Source organism: Oncorhynchus masou, unplaced genomic scaffold (genome assembly GCF_036934945.1).
Source record: "Oncorhynchus masou masou isolate Uvic2021 unplaced genomic scaffold, UVic_Omas_1.1 unplaced_scaffold_873, whole genome shotgun sequence".
NCBI lineage: Eukaryota > Metazoa > Chordata > Actinopteri > Salmoniformes > Salmonidae > Oncorhynchus > Oncorhynchus masou.
In genome coordinates this window covers 65,001-82,500 of record NW_027015192.1, presented here as the reverse complement: position 1 = coordinate 82,500, position 17,500 = coordinate 65,001, and the positions used below count along the sequence as shown (strand labels likewise).

Here is a 17,500-nt window from a genome sequence, read left to right as displayed (position 1 = left end):
TGCAGAGTGTTCTGTGTGCTGGGTTAGGGTACGTACGGGTCCTGTCTGTAGAGTGTTCTGTGTACTGGGTTAGGGTTAGGGTACGGGTCCTGTCTGCAGAGTGTTCTGTGTGCTGGGTTAGTGTTAGTGTACGGTCCTGTCTGCAGAGTGTTCTGTGTGCTGGGTTAGTGTACGTACGGGTCCTGTCTGTAGAGTGTTCTGTGTGCTGGGTTAGGGTACGGGTCCTGTCTGCAGAGTGTTCTGTGTGCTGGGTTAGGGTTAGTGTACGTACGGGTCCTGTCTGTAGAGTGTTCTGTGTGCTGGGTTAGGGTTAGTGTACGTACGGGTCCTGTCTGCAGAGTGTTCTGTGTGCTGGGTTAGGGTACGTACGGTTCCTGTCTGTAGAGTGTTCTGTGTGCTGGGTTAGTGTACGTACGGGTCCTGTCTGCAGAGTGTTCTGTGTGCTGGGTTAGGGTTAGGGTACGTACGGGTCCTGTCTGTAGAGTGTTCTGTGTGCTGGGTTAGGGTTAGGGTACGTACGGGTCCTGTCTGCAGAGTGTTCTGTGTGCTGGGTTAGGGTTAGGGTACGTACGGGTCCTGTCTGCAGAGTGTTCTGTGTGCTGGGTTAGGGTTAGGGTACGTACGGGTCCTGTCTGCAGAGTGTTCTGTGTGCTGGGTTAGTGTTAGGGTACGTACAGGTCCTGTCTGCAGAGTGTTCTGTGTGCTGGGTTAGGGTACGTACGGGTCCTGTCTGTAGAGTGTTCTGTGTGCTGGGTTAGGGTTAGGGTACGTACAGGTCCTGTCTGTAGAGTGTTCTGTGTGCTGGGTTAGGGTACGTACGGGTCCTGTCTGTAGAGTGTTCTGTGTGCTGGGTTAGGGTACGTACGGGTCCTGTCTGCAGAGTGTTCTGTGTGCTGGGTTAGGGTTAGTGTACGTACGGGTCCTGTCTGCAGAGTGTTCTGTGTGCTGGGTTAGGGTTAGGGTATGTACGGGTCCTGTCTGTAGAGTGTTCTGTGTGCTGGGTTAGGGTTAGGGTACGTACGGGTCCTGTCTGTAGAGTGTTCTGTGTGCTGGGTTAGGGTTAGGGTACGTACGGGTCCTGTCTGTAGAGTGTTCTGTGTGCTGGGTTAGGGTTAGGGTACGTACGGGTCCTGTCTGTAGAGTGTTCTGTGTGCTGGGTTAGGGTACGTACGGGTCCTGTCTGTAGAGTGTTCTGTGTGCTGGGTTAGGGTACGTACGGGTCCTGTCTGCAGAGTGTTCTGTGTGCTGGGTTAGGGTTAGTGTACGTACGGGTCCTGTCTGCAGAGTGTTCTGTGTGCTGGGTTAGGGTTAGGGTACGTACGGGTCCTGTCTGTAGAGTGTTCTGTGTGCTGGGTTAGGGTTAGGGTACGTACGGGTCCTGTCTGTAGAGTGTTCTGTGTGCTGGGTTAGGGTTAGGGTACGTACGGGTCCTGTCTGTAGAGTGTTCTGTGTGCTGGGTTAGGGTATGTACGGGTCCTGTCTGTAGAGTGTTCTGTGTGCTGGGTTAGGGTTAGGGTACGTACGGGTCCTGTCTGTAGAGTGTTCTGTGTGCTGGGTTAGGGTTAGGGTACGTACGGGTCCTGTCTGTAGAGTGTTCTGTGTGCTGGGTTAGGGTACGTATGGGTCCTGTCTGTAGAGTGTTCTGTGTGCTGGGTTAGGGTACGTACGGGTCCTGTCTGCAGAGTGTTCTGTGTGCTGGGTTAGGGTACGTACGGGTCCTGTCTGCAGAGTGTTCTGTGTGCTGGGTTAGGGTTAGGGTACGTACGGGTCCTGTCTGTAGAGTGTTCTGTGTGCTGGGTTAGGGTACGTACGGGTCCTGTCTGCAGAGTGTTCTGTGTGCTGGGTTAGGGTTAGGGTACGGTCCTGTCTGTAGAGTGTTCTGTGTGCTGGGTTAGGGTACGTACGGGTCCTGTCTGCAGAGTGTTCTGTGTGCTGGGTTAGGGTTAGGGTACGGTCCTGTCTGTAGAGTGTTCTGTGTGCTGGGTTAGGGTTAGGGTACGTACGGGTCCTGTCTGTAGAGTGTTCTGTGTGCTGGGTTAGGGTACGTACGGGTCCTGTCTGTAGAGTGTTCTGTGTGCTGGGTTAGGGTACGGGTCCTATCTGTAGAGTGTTCTGTGTGCTGGGTTAGGGTACGTACGGGTCCTGTCTGTAGAGTGTTCTGTGTGCTGGGTTAGGGTACGTACGGGTCCTGTCTGTAGAGTGTTCTGTGTACTGGGTTAGGGTTAGGGTACGGTCCTGTCTGTAGAGTGTTCTGTGTGCTGGGTTAGGGTACGTACGGGTCCTGTCTGTAGAGTGTTCTGTGTGCTGGGTTAGGGTACGGGTCCTGTCTGTAGAGTGTTCTGTGTGCTGGGTTAGGGTTAGGGTACGTACGGGTCCTGTCTGTAGAGTGTTCTGTGTGCTGGGTTAGGGTACGTACGGGTCCTGTCTGTAGAGTGTTCTGTGTGCTGGGTTAGGGTACGTACGGGTCCTGTCTGTAGAGTGTTCTGTGTGCTGGGTTAGGGTACGTACGGGTCCTGTCTGCAGAGTGTTCTGTGTGCTGGGTTAGGGTTAGGGTACGTACGGGTCCTGTCTGTAGAGTGTTCTGTGTACTGGGTTAGTGTTAGGGTACGTACGGGTCCTGTCTGTAGAGTGTTCTGTGTGCTGGGTTAGGGTACGTACGGGTCCTGTCTGCAGAGTGTTCTGTGTGCTGGGTTAGGGTTAGGGTACGGGTCCTGTCTGTAGAGTGTTCTGTGTGCTGGGTTAGTGTACGTACGGGTCCTGTCTGTAGAGTGTTCTGTGTGCTGGGTTAGGGTACGTACGGGTCCTGTCTGCAGAGTGTTCTGTGTGCTGGGTTAGGGTACGTACGGGTCCTGTCTGTAGAGTGTTCTGTGTGCTGGGTTAGTGTACGTACGGGTCCTGTCTGTAGAGTGTTCTGTGTGCTGGGTTAGGGTACGTACGGGTCCTGTCTGCAGAGTGTTCTGTGTGCTGGGTTAGGGTACGTACGGGTCCTGTCTGTAGAGTGTTCTGTGTGCTGGGTTAGGGTACGTACGGGTCCTGTCTGCAGAGTGTTCTGTGTGCTGGGTTAGGGTACGTACGGGTCCTGTCTGTAGAGTGTTCTGTGTGCTGGGTTAGGGTACGTACGGGTCCTGTCTGTAGAGTGTTCTGTGTGCTGGGTTAGTGTACGTACGGGTCCTGTCTGTAGAGTGTTCTGTGTGCTGGGTTAGGGTACGTACGGGTCCTGTCTGCAGAGTGTTCTGTGTGCTGGGTTAGGGTACGTACGGGTCCTGTCTGTAGAGTGTTCTGTGTGCTGGGTTAGGGTACGTACGGGTCCTGTCTGCAGAGTGTTCTGTGTGCTGGGTTAGGGTACGTACGGGTCCTGTCTGTAGAGTGTTCTGTGTGCTGGGTTAGGGTACGGGTCCTCTCTGTAGAGTGTTCTGTGTGCTGGGTTAGGGTACGTATGGGTCCTGTCTGCAGAGTGTTCTGTGTACTGGGTTAGGGTACGTACGGGTCCTGTCTGCAGAGTGTTCTGTGTGCTGGGTTAGGGTTAGGGTACGTACGGGTCCTGTCTGCAGAGTGTTCTGTGTGCTGGGTTAGGGTACGTACGGGTCCTGTCTGCAGAGTGTTCTGTGTGCTGGGTTAGGGTACGGGTCCTGTCTGTAGAGTGTTCTGTGTGCTGGGTTAGGGTACGTACGGGTCCTGTCTGCAGAGTGTTCTGTGTGCTGGGTTAGGGTACGTACGGGTCCTGTCTGCAGAGTGTTCTGTGTACTGGGTTAGGGTACGTACGGGTCCTGTCTGCAGAGTGTTCTGTGTGCTGGGTTAGGGTACGTACGGGTCCTGTCTGCAGAGTGTTCTGTGTGCTGGGTTAGGGTACGTACGGGTCCTGTCTGCAGAGTGTTCTGTGTGCTGGGTTAGGGTACGTACGGGTCCTGTCTGCAGAGTGTTCTGTGTGCTGGGTTAGGGTACGTACGGGTCCTGTCTGCAGAGTGTTCTGTGTGCTGGGTTAGGGTACGTACGGGTCCTGTCTGCAGAGTGTTCTGTGTGCTGGGTTAGGGTACGTACGGGTCCTGTCTGCAGAGTGTTCTGTGTGTACTGGGGAGCTGGAGATGCTGCTGCTGTGATGAGAGGACAGGTGACTCCCAGACCTCCTCCCGTCCTCCAGAGAGGGAGACGGACTGTCCCGAACACGCTCCTAGAGTGAAGAACAACACCATAGTGAGTGGAAACACACGTCAACATCAATGAATATTTTAGAATAATAATCACCGTGTCCAGGAAAGGTTTGATGGGATGCTCTCATGGCTTGGAAGGAAACTTCTGGCATAATATCATGAGACCATCCAGTCTACCTTTATAACAGGTGGCCGTAGCATAATGTACTACAGTACCCATAATGCTCTGACCTACCTTTATAACAGGTGGCCGTAGCATAATGTACTACAGTACCCATAATGCTCTGACCTACCTTTATAACACCGGTGACCATGCTAACATACCTTTATAACAGGTGGCCGTAGCATAATGTACTACAGTACCCATAATGCTCTGACCTACCTTTATAACAGGTGGCCGTAGCATAATGTACTACAGTACCCATAATGCTCTGACCTACCTTTATAACAGGTGGCCGTAGCATAATGTACTACAGTACCCATAATGCTCTGACCTACCTTTATAACAGGTGGCCGTAGCATAATGTACTACAGTACCCATAATGCTCTGACCTACCTTTATAACAGGTGGCCGTAGCATAATGTACTACAGTACCCATAATGCTCTGACCTACCTTTATAACAGGTGGCCGTAGCATAATGTACTACAGTACCCATAATGCTCTGACCTACCTTTATAACAGGTGGCCGTAGCATAATGTACTACAGTACCCATAATGCTCTGACCTACCTTTATAACAGGTGGCCGTAGCATAATGTACTACAGTACCCATAATGCTCTGACCTACCTTTATAACACCGGTGACCATGCTAACATACCTTTATAACAGGTGGCCGTAGCATAATGTACTACAGTACCCATAATGCTCTGACCTACCTTTATAACACCGGTGACCATGCTAACATACCTTTATAACACCGGTGACCATGCTAACATACCTTTATAACGGAGGTGACCGCCATGCTAACATACCTTTATAACGGAGGGACCTCCATGCTAACATACCTTTATAACACCGGTGACCATGCTAACATACCTTTATAACAGAGGGACCGTCATGCTAACATACCTTTACAACAGAGGTGACCATGCTAACATACCTTTATAACGGAGGGACCTCCATGCTAGCATACCTTCATAATAGAGGGACCGCCAAGCTAACATACCTTTATAACGGAGGTGACCGCCATCCTAGCATACCTTCATAATAGAGGGACCGCCATGCTAACATACCTTCATAACGGAGGGACCGCCATGCTAACATACCTTTATAACGGAGGTGACCGCCATGCTAACATACCTTTATAACGGAGGGACCGCCATGCTAACATACCTTCATAATAGAGGGACCGCCATGCTAACATACCTTTATAACGGAGGGACCTCCATGCTAACATACCTTCATAATAGAGGGACCGCCATGCTAACATACCTTTATAACGGAGGGACCTCCATGCTAACATACCTTCATAATAGAGGGACCGCCATGCTAACATACCTTTATAACGGAGGTGACCGCCATGCTAACATACCTTCATAATAGAGGGACCGCCATGCTAACATACCTTTATAACGGAGGGACCTCCATGCTAACATACCTTTATAACGGAGGTGACCGCCATGCTAACATACCTTCATAATAGAGGGACCGCCATGCTAACATACCTTCATAATAGAGGGACCGCCATGCTAACATACCTTTATAACGGAGGGACCTCCATGCTAACATACCTTTATAACGGAGGGACCTCCATGCTAACATACCTTTATAACGGAGGGACCTCCATGCTAACATACCTTCATAATAGAGGGACCGCCATGCTAACATACCTTCATAATAAAGGGACCGCCATGCTAACATACCTTTATAACGGAGGTGACCGCCATGCTAACATACCTTCATAACGGAGGGACCGCCATGCTAACATAAATTTATAACGGAAGTGGCCATGCTGACATACCTTTGTAACACAGGTGGCCATGCTAACATACCTTTATAACACAGGTGACTATGCTAACATACCTTTATAACGGAAGTGGCCATGCTAACATACCCTTATAACACAGGTGGCCATGCTAACATACGTTTATAACACAGGTGACTATGCTAACATACCTTTACAACAGAGGTGTTCTCCATGCTAACATACCTTTACAACAGAGGTGACCATGCTAACATACCTTTATAACACAGGTGACCATGCTAACATACCTTTACAACAGAGGTGACCATGCTAACATACCTTTACAACAGAGGTGACCCTGCTAACATACCTTTACAACAGAGGTGTTCTCCATGCTAACATACCTTTGTAACAGAGGTGACCATGCTAACATACCTTTGTAACAGAGGTGACCTCCATGCTAACATACCTTTACAACAGAGGTGACTTCAATGCTAACATACCTTTACAACAGAGGTGACCTCCATGCTGACATACCTTTACAACAGAGGTGACCTCCATGCTGACATGCCTTTATAAGAGGTAACCTCCATGCTGACATGCCTTTATAACAGAGGTGACCTCCATGCTAACATACCTTTATAACAGAGGTGACCATGCTAACATACCTTTGTAACAGAGGTGACCTCCATGCTAACATACCTTTACAACAGAGGTGACTTCAATGCTAACATACCTTTACAACAGAGGTGACCTCCATGCTGACATACCTTTACAACAGAGGTGACCTCCATGCTGACATGCCTTTATAACAGAGGTGACCTCCATGCTAACATACCTTTATAACAGAGGTGACCATGCTAACATACCTTTATAACGGAGGTGACCATGCGGCCGCGGGAGGAGAGGGTAGAGTGGTGGACCTGGGCAGCAGAGGCCATGCTGGCTAACGTGTTGAGGTGGTTCATCTGACTCATTGCCATGGAGACGGAGGCAGGCGCCATACTGACAGGGATCAGGGGGTGTGACATCATCATGAACGGGAGGTGTTCCAGACCTGAGAGAGGGAGGGAGGGAGGGAGGGAAAGGGGGGGAGTAGGGAGGGAGGGAGGGAGGGAGGGAGGGAGGGAGGGAGGGAGGGAGGGAGGGAAAGAAAGGGGGGAGGAAACAGAGGAGGGAGGGAAAGGGGAGAGGAAAAGAGGGAGGGAGGGAAAGGAGAGAGGAAAAGGGGAGGGAGGGAAAGGAGAGAGGAAATGGGGGAGGGAGGGAAAGGAGAGAGGAAAAGGGGGAGGGAGGGAAAGGAGAGAGGAAATGGAGGAGGGAGGGAAAGGAGAGAGGAAAAGGGGGAGGGAGGGAAAGGAGAGAGGAAAAGGGGGAGGGAGGGAAAGGAGAGAGGAAAAGGGGGAGGGAGGGAAAGGAGAGAGGAAAAGGGGGAGGGAGGGAAAGGAGAGAGAAAAAGGGGGAGGGAGGGAAAGGAGAGAGGAAAAGGGGGAGGGAGGGAAAGGAGAGAGGAAAAGGGGGAGGGAGGGAAAGGGGCGAGAAAGAGAGATGGTTTTCTATTCAGCTTTGTGGCAGCATAGCATACATTAGAAGGTGGAGTGTAAACCATTATATTGTCACACTCAGGACACTAGACCAAACAGAATGCTGTTTGACTTGTGAAACCAGATTTCCAGAGCAACATTTGTGATGCTCAACATCACAAAACCGAACATCTCTGGGGACATGAAACGCTTGAACAAACAAGGGGAAGAACATTTAAACAAAGAGTGGAAGGTCATATAACAACATCTGAGATGGACTCTTTGAAACAGCCAATCACAGTACAGAAAATACATCACACTCAATCTCCATGGCACTTGGCTTTTTTTGTCTTCTTGGTGAAATCACTAAAAAGACTCTTAGTTGATGATCCAGAAATAGACACACAGTTCCATTTTGCTGTCCCTCTGTCATACTCTGAGTGAAGAGGAGAGGAAGAGGAGGAAGAGGTGGAAGAGGAGGAGGAGAAGGAAGAGAAGGAGGAAGAGGAGGAGGAGGGGGAGAATAAGGAGGAGGAGAGGAGGAGGTGGAAGAGGAAGAGGAGGAGGAAGATGATGATGAAGAGGAGGAGGAGGAGGGGGAGAATAAGGAGGAGGAGAGGAGGAGGTGGAAGAGGAGGAGGAGAGGAGGAGGTGGAAGAGGAGGAGGAGAGGAGGGGTGTCTGAGAATAAAGGCTATTAGCTCTTCCACTTCACATTCTGACATTTATTATTTTGAATATAAAGCTTAAAGATGTTCAAATGAGAAGTTGTCTGTGAAGAGCTTTAGGACCTTTACTGGACACTGGAAAATGAAAATAAATAAAAGTGACTAATTAGACTGAATTGAATGATTGGACGATGTGGGAAAAACAAGACCCTTTTCCTTCCACTAGTATTGTGTTAGCAGACGACTAGAGATGTTAGATGTTAGCAGACGACTAGAGATGTTAGATGTTAGCAGACGACTAGAGATGTTAGATGTTAGCAGACGACTAGAGATGTTAGATGTTAGCAGACGACTAGAGATGTTAGATGTTAGCAGACGACTAGAGATGTTAGATGTTAGCAGACGACTAGAGATGTTAGATGTTAGCAGACGACTAGAGATGTTAGATGTTAGCAGACGACTAGAGATGTTAGATGTTAGCAGACGACTAGAGATGTTAGATGTTAGCAGACGACTAGAGATGTTAGATGTTAGCAGACGACTAGAGATGTTAGATGTTAGCAGACGACTAGAGATGTTAGATGTTAGCAGACGACTAGAGATGTTAGATGTTAGCAGACGACTAGAGATGTTAGATGTTAGCAGACTACTACAGAGATGTTAGATGTTAGCAGACGACTAGAGATGTTAGATGTTAGCAGACGACTAGAGATGTTAGATGTTAGCAGACGACTAGAGATGTTAGATGTTAGCAGACTACTACAGAGATGTTAGATGTTAGCAGACGACTAGAGATGTTACATGTTAGCAGACGACTAGAGATGTTAGATGTTAGCAGATGACTAGAGATGTTAGATGCTACCAGACTACTACAGAGATGTTAGATGTTAGCAGACTACTACAGAGATGTTAGATGTTAGCAGACTACTACAGAGATGTTAGATGTTAGCAGACGACTAGAGATGTTAGATGTTAGCAGACGACTAGAGATGTTAGATGTTAGCAGACGACTAGAGATGTTAGATGCTACCAGACTACTACAGAGATGTTAGATGCTACCAGACTACTACAGAGATGTTAGATGTTAGCAGACGACTAGAGATGTTAGATGTTAGCAGACTACTACAGAGATGTTAGATGTTAGCAGACTACTAGAGAGATGTTAGATGTTAGCAGACTACTAGAGAGATGTTAGATGTTAGCAGACGACTAGAGAGATGTTAGATGTTAGCAGACTACTACAGAGATGTTAGATGTTAGCAGACTACTACAGAGATGTTAGATGTTAGCAGACGACTAGAGAGATGTTAGATGTTAGCAGACTACTACAGAGATGTTCGATGTTAGCAGACGACTAGAGATGTTAGATGTTAGCAGACTACTACAGAAATGTTAGATGTTAGCAGACTACTACAGAGATGTTCGATGTTAGTAGACGACTAGAGATGTTAGATGTTAGCAGACGACTAGAGAGATGTTAGATGTTAGCAGACTACTACAGAGATGTTCGATGTTAGCAGACGACTAGAGATGTTAGATGTTAGCAGACTACTACAGAAATGTTAGATGTTAGCAGACTACTACAGAGATGTTCGATGTTAGTAGACGACTAGAGATGTTAGATGTTAGCAGACGACTAGAGATGTTAGATGTTAGCAGACGACTAGAGATGTTAGATGTTAGCTGACGACTAGAGATGTTAGATATTAGCAGACTACTACAGAGATGTTAGATGTTAGCAGACTACTAGAAAGTGGTTAGATGTTAGCAGACTACTAGAGAGATGTTAGATGTTAGCAGACTACTACAGAGATGTTAGATGTTAGCGGACTACTACAGAGATGTTAGATGTTAGCAGACGACTACAGAGATGTTAGATCTTAGCAGACGACTAGAGATGTTAGATGTTAGCAGACGACTACTAGAGATGTTAGATGTTAGCAGACTACTACAGAGATGTTAGATGTTAGCAGACTACTAGAGATGTTAGATGTTAGCAGACTACTAGAGATGTTAGATGTTAGCAGACTACTACAGAGATGTTAGATGTTAGCAGACTACTACAGAGATGTTAGATGTTAGTAGAGAGATCACTCAAAAGGAAGAAGCCACATGTTATAGTAAAAGTAAAATCAAAAGTCAAGTCCAAAAAGATGCTGTGCTGGTTAACAGTATGTTTCCACATTCCTAATTATTATTCTGGTGGAGACGTGTTCATGATTTACACTTCTGTCTTCCTTCAACTGTCACTTTATATCATGATGTCTGGAGGAGCTCAGTAGAAAGTGGTGACGACAAACAGACAGGCCTCAGAGAAGACTCCAGAACATTACTCCCTCTAACGGAAACACTACAGCGCTGTCAGGGTGTGTGTGTGTGTGTGTGTGTATGTGTGTGTGTTTTTCAGTCTCTCGGCCCCAGCTTTGATGCACCTGTACTGACCTCGCCTTCTGGATGATAGCGGGGTGAACCCCTGTCTATCATCAGACCCACTATTTCAGCCCTGTGTATCAGACCCACTATTTCATCCCTGTGTGCTGTTGAAATGTAACTATTTTATAGATGCATAAACCAATCCACATGGGAGAGAACAATCTAAATATTGAACATTCAAGAAAACAAAACCAAAAATAAAACAATAGAAGCAGGAAGCGAAACAAAAGAGAGCTAATGACTGCTCTGTCGCCGTGCCAACGGAACACTGAGTAATTCCAAACACAAAGACAAGAAACTTGGACCAAATTCCACACAATGTCCCAAATGTAATAGAATGTGTGCAAACAAAAAGAAGTCCCCAAAGAAGAGATGGAAACAGAAAGAAATTTTAAAAAGAAAAAGCTTTTACTAAATTAGGTGGATTACACATATGTGCAGTGGTTCATCTGGACGCCTTTTGCAATTGACCCTTCCTCACCCCCCCCTCCATCCATCCCTCCCTCACCCCCCCTCCCCATCCCTCCCTCCCTCCCTCTCTTCCTCACCCCCCATCCCTTCCTCACCCTCCCTCCCTCCCCTCACCCCCCCCATCCCTTCCTCACCCTCCCTCCCTCCCTCACCCCCCCATCCCTTCCTCACCCTCCCTCCCTCCCTCACCCCCCCATCCCTTCCTCACCCTCCCTCCCTCACCCCCATCCCTTCCTCACCCGCCCTCCCCCTCCCTCCCTCACCCCCCCATCCCTTCCTCACCCTCCCTCCCTCCCTCACCCTCCCTCACCCTCCCTCCCTCCCTCCCTCCCTCCCTCACCCCCATCCCTTCCTCACCCTCCCTCACCCCCCATCCCTTCCTCACCCTCCCTCCCTCACTCCCTCCCTCACCCTCCCTCCCTCCCTCCCTCACCCCCCCATCCCTTCCTCACCCTCCCTCCCTCCCCCCCTCCCTCACCCCCCCATCCCTTCCTCACCCTCCCTCCCTCCCTCCCTCACCCTCCCTCTCTCCCTCCCTCAACCCGACCAGAAATAGAAACAAAAGCTGTCCTCCTGAATGGAAGGAGATGAACGGATGTTGGAGGAATGGAGGAATTGGTTATTGGTTGCTATAGGACCCAGCTAATTACATTATGTATTTTCTTCATGTCTGGCCTTGAAACTTCAGCATAATCCCTAACAAAGGTTGCCATGGTTGCTCATCTAAGAAAAAAAAGAAAAAACTTATAGAACAGAAATACAAACAATGACAATAATGTTTAAAAAACTACAAAAAGGTTTATGATCCAAACTCTGTCAGGTTGGATGGGGAGCGTCGCTGCACAGCTATTTTCAGGTCTCTCCAGAGATGTTCGATCAGGTTCAAGTCCGGGCTCTGGCTGGGCCACTAAAGGACATTCAGAGACTTGTCCCGAAGCCACTCCCGCGTTGTCTTGGCTGTGTGCTTAGGATCGTTGTCCTGTTGGAAGGTGAACCTTCGCCCCAGTCTGAGGTCATGAGCACACTGGAGCAGGTTTTCATCAAGGATCTCTCTGTACTTGTCATCTTTCCTTCGATCCTGACTAGTCTCCCAGTCCCTGACAGTGAAAAACATCCCCACAGCATGATGCTACCACCACCATGCTTCACAGTATGGATGGTGCCAGGTTTCCTCCAGAAGTGACACTTGGCATTCAGGCCAAAGAGTTCACTCATGGTTTCATCAGACCAGAGAATCTTGTTTCTCATGGTCTGAGTGTCCTTTAGGTGCGTTTTGGCAAACTCCAAGCGGGCTGTCATGTGCCTTTTGCTGAGGAGTGGCTTCCGTCTGGACCCCTCGACCATAAAGGCCTGATTGTTGGAGGGCTGCAGGGATGGTTGCCCTTCTGGAAGGTTCTCCCATCTCCGCAGAGGAACTCTGGAGTTCTGTCAGAGTGACCATTGGGTTCTTGGTCCCCTTCGTGCATCTCATAGCAAAGGGTCTGAATACTTACAGTACCAGTCAAAAGTTTGGACACACCCACCCCAGTTTTTTATTTTATTTTTATTTCCTATTTTCTACATTGTAGAATAATAGCGAAGACATCAAAACTATGAAATAACACATGGAATCATCTCGTAAACCAAAAAGTGTTAAACAAATCAAAATATATTTTATATTCTTCTAAGTAGCCACCCTTTGCCTTGATGACAGCTTTGCATTCTCTCAACCAGCTTCATGAGGTAGTCACCTGGAATGCATTTCCATTAACAGGTGTGCCTTGTTAAAAGTTCATTTGTGGAATTTCTTTCCTTCTTAATGTGTTTGAGCCAATCAGTTGTGTTGTGACAAGGTAGGGTTGGTATACAGAAGATAGCCCCATTTGGTAAAAGACCGAGTCCATATTATGGCAAGAACAGCTCAAATAAGCAAAGAGAAACAACAGTCCATCATTACTTTAAGACATAAAGGTCAGTCAATACATAACATTTCAAGAACTTTGAACGTTTCTTCAAGTGCAGTCGCAAAAACCATCACGTGCTATGATGGAACTGGCTCTCATGAGGACCACCACAGGAAAGGAAGACCCAGAGTTACCTCTGCTGCAGAGGATAAGTTCATTAGAGTTACCTCTGCTGCAGAGGATAAGTTCATTAGAGTTACCTCTGCTGCAGAGGATAAGTTCATTAGAGTTACCTCTGCTGCAGAGGATAAGTTCATTAGAGTTACCTCTGCTGCAGAGGATAAGTTCATTAGAGTTACCTCTGCTGCAGAGGATAGGTTCATGAGAGTTACCTCTGCTGTAGAGGATAAGTTCATTAGAGTTACCTCTGCTGTAGAGGATAAGTTAGGTTAGAGTTACCTCTGCTGCAGAGGATAAGTTCATTAGAGTTACCTCTGCTGCAGAGGATAAGTTCATGAGAGTTACCAGCCTCAGAAATTGCAGCCCAAATAAATACTTTGCAGAGTTCAAGTAACAGACACATCTCAACATCATCTGTTCAGAGGAGACATGAATCAGGCTTTATGGTCAAATGTCTGCAAAGAAGCCACTACTAAAGGGCACCAATAAGAAGAAGAGACTTGCTTGAGCCAAGAAACACGAGCAATGAGACCAAATTTGAGATTTTTGGTTCCAACTGCCGTGTCTTTGTGGAACAGATGATCTCCGCATGTGTGGTTCCCACCGTGAAGCATGGAGGAAGAGGTGTGAGGGTGCTTTGCTGGTGACACTGATTTATTTTGAATTCAAAGGCACACTTAACAAGCATGGCTACCACAGCATTCTGCAGCGATACGCCATCCCATCTGGTTTGAGCTTAGTGGGACTTTCATTTGTTTTTCAACAGGACAATGACCCAACACACCTCCAGGCTGTGTGAGGGCTATTTGACCAAGAAGGAGAGTGATGGAGTGCTGCATCAGATGACCTGGCCTCCTCCACAATCACCCGACCTCAACCCAATTGAGATGGTTTGGGATGAGTTGGACCGCAGAGTGAAGGAAAAGCAGCCAACAACTGCCCAGCATATGTGGGAACTCCTTCAAGACTGTTGGAAAAGCATTCCAGGTGAAGTTGGTTGAGAGAATGCCAAGAGTGTGCAAAGCAGTCATCTGTCCAAAAATGATGCAGAAAAATTAATCCATGCTTTTGTCACTTCTTGGTTAGACTACTGCAATGCTCTACTTTCCGGCTACCCGGATAAAGCACAAAATAAACTTCAGTTAGTGCTAAATATGGCTGCTAGAATCCTGACGAGAACCCAAAAATTTGATCATATTACTCCAGTGCTAGCCTCCCTACACTGGCTTCCTGTCAAAGCAAGGGCTGATTTCAAGGTTTTACTGCTCACCTACAAAGCATTACATGGGCTTGCTCCTACCTATCTCTCTGATTTGGTCCTGCCGTACATACCTACACGTACGCTACAGTCACAAGACGCAGGCCTCCTAATTGTCCCTAGAATTTCTAAGCAAACAGCTGGAGGCAGGGCTTTCTCCTATAGGGCTCCATTTTTATGGAACGGTCTGCCTACCCATGTCAGAGACGCAGACTCGGTCTCAACCTTTAAGTCTTTACTGAAGACTCATCTCTTCAGTGGGTCATATGATTGAGTGTAGTCTGGCCCAGGAGTGGGAAGGTGAACGGAAAGGCTCTGGAGCAACGAACCACCCTTGCTGTCTCTGCCTGGCGGGTTCCCCTCTTTCCACTGGGATTCTCTGCCTCTAACCCTATTACAGGGGCCGAGTCACTGGCTTACTGGGGCTCTCTCATGCCGTCCCTGGAAGGGGTGCGTCACCTGAGTGGATTGATTCACTGATGTGGTCATCCTGTCTGGGTTGGCGCCTCCCCTTTGTGGGATATACTCAGCCTTGTCTCAGGATGGTAAGTTGGTGGTTGAAGATATCCCTCTAGTGGTGTGGGGCTTTGGCAAAGTGGGTGGGGTTATATCCTTCCTGTTTGGCCCTGTCCGGGAGTGTCCTCGGATGGGGCCACAGTGTCTCCTGACCCCTCCTGTCTCAGCCTCCAGTATTTATGCTGCAGTAGTTTATGTGTCGGGGGGCTAGGGTCAGTTTGTTATATCTGGAGTACTTCTCCTGTCCTATTCGGTGTCCTGTGTGAATCTAAGTGTGCGTTCTCTAATTCTCTCTTTCTTTCTCTCTCCTCGGCCTTTCTAGGGAGTTTTTCCTAGCCACCGTGCTTCTACACCTGCATTGCTTGCTGTTTGGGGTTTTAGGCTGGGTTTCTGTACAGCACTTTGTGACATCAGTTGATGTACAAAGGGCGATATATATACATTTGATTTGATTTGAAGGCAAAGGGTGGCTACTTTGAAGAATCTAAAATATATTTTGATTTGTTTAACACTTTTTTGGTTACTACATGATTACATATGTGTTATTTCATAGTTTTGATGTCTTCACTATTTGTCTAGAATGTAGAAAATAGTAAAGAACATAAATAGAAACCCTTGAATGAGTCGGTGTGTCCAAACTGTTGACTGGTACTGTAGCCTAGTGGTTAGAGCGTTGGACTAGCATTGGACTAGGAACCGGAAGGTTGCAAGTTCAAACCCCCGAGCTGACAAGGTACAAATCTGTCGTTCTGCCCACTGTTCCTAGGCCGTCGTTGAAAATAAGAATTTGTTCTTAACTGACTTGCCTAGTTAAATAAAGGAAAAATAAAATAAAAAATGTAAATAAGGTATTTCTGTTTATAATTTGTTATACATTTTCAGAAATTTCTAAAAACCTGTTTCCGCTTTGTCATGATGGGATATTGTGTGTAGATTGATGAGAAAAAAAAACTATTTAATCAATTTCAGAAAAAGGCTGTAACATAAGAAAATGAAGGGGTCTGAATACTTTCTGAATGCTCTGTACAAAACCTTGTAGGTATGTTGTAGATTCCCTAAAGAAACCTCAGCGTTTGACTGGTGACGGCCTTGTCTTTCCCACATTAAGGTGCTAATGGCTGCTCAGTTAATGTCGTTCATGTGTTGTGTGTATGAATGTGTGTGTGTGTGTGTGTGTGTGTGTGTGTGTGTGTGTGTGTGTGTGTGTGTGTGTGTGTGTGTGTGTGTGTGTGTGTGTGTGTGTGTGTGTGTGTAAGAATGTGCGTGTGTGTGTGTGTGTTTGTAGCGATTTAGACATCTGTGAGGAGGAAGTGGGTGGCTTTATGGAAAAACAGGCCAAATGCTTTGTGTTTGTTCATTGTGCAGCTCACCCTATAATTAACAATGGTTAACGTTTAACATTGTTTTATCGCTTATGGTAACGACACAAACAAAACACACACAGCAGTGGAGGCTGCAGAGAGGAGGACGGCTCATCATAATGGCTGGAACGGAGCGAATGGAATGTTATCAAACACCTGGAAACCATGGAAACCATGTGTTTGATGTATTTGATACCATTCCACTGATTCAGATCCAGTCATTACCACGAACATGTCCTCCCCAATTAAGGTGTCAACAACCTCCTGTGACACACAGATGGTAGTGGGGCAGAACCATCAACACAGGTGGTAGTGGGTCAGAACCATCAACACAGGTGGTAGTGGGGCAGAACCATCAACCCAGGTGGTAGTGGGGCAGAACCATCAACACAGGTGGTAGTGGGGCAGAACCATCAACACAGGTGGTAGTGGGGCAGAACCATCAACACAGGTGGTAGTGGATCAGAACCATCAACACAGTTGGTAGTGGGTCAGAACCATCAACACAGGTGGTAGTGGTAGATTAGTATGATATGTCACGTTTGGTATGGTTCCATAAGGCAAAAAGCATAAACAAAAATAGGGTGGTTAGTTACGGTAGGCGTAAAACGCAAACATCTAGCAACCCAAAGGTTTCATGTTCGAATCTCATCATGGACAACTGTAGCATTTTAGCTAATTAGCAACTTTGCAACTACTTACTACTTTGTAGCTACTTTTCAACTACTTAGCATGTTAGCTAACCCTTCCCCTAACCCTTTAACCTAAGTCCTAAGCCTAACCCCTAGCCTAGCTAACATTTGCCACCTAGCTAACATTAGCATTTGGCACCTAGCCACCTTGCTAACATTAGCCACAACAAATTGGAATTAGTAATATATCAAACCATTTGCAAATTTGTAACATATTATATTGTGTGAATTGCAATTCGCAACATATCATATGAATTGCATTTTGTAACATACATTATACATTACATTATACATACATTATGGATGATAGATGTCCACAAATTAATAAATACCATTACTAATTGAGGTGTACTGAATTTATGTTTACTATGTTACGTCAGCCCCTGAGTCCAGGTTGGAGCATTAGGCAGCAGCTACCTCCATCAGGGGTAGAGACGGATCAAAATGGGGAATGCCTGGTGAT

At 47.2% G+C, this 17,500-nt stretch overlaps 1 protein-coding gene across 1 annotated transcript in view; it reads right to left on the bottom strand.

The window, feature by feature from the left end:
* LOC135537931 (dachshund homolog 1-like) overlaps positions 1-17,500 on the bottom strand; it is a 105,958-nt gene that overhangs the window by 32,970 nt on the left and 55,488 nt on the right. Inside the window, exons 4-5 of the mRNA XM_064963943.1 lie at positions 6,923-7,110; positions 4,039-4,168 (exon numbers count right to left, since the gene is read on the bottom strand). Coding sequence (XP_064820015.1) covers positions 4,039-4,168; positions 6,923-7,110 — 318 coding nt within the window. The remainder of the gene's footprint in view (positions 1-4,038; positions 4,169-6,922; positions 7,111-17,500) is intronic.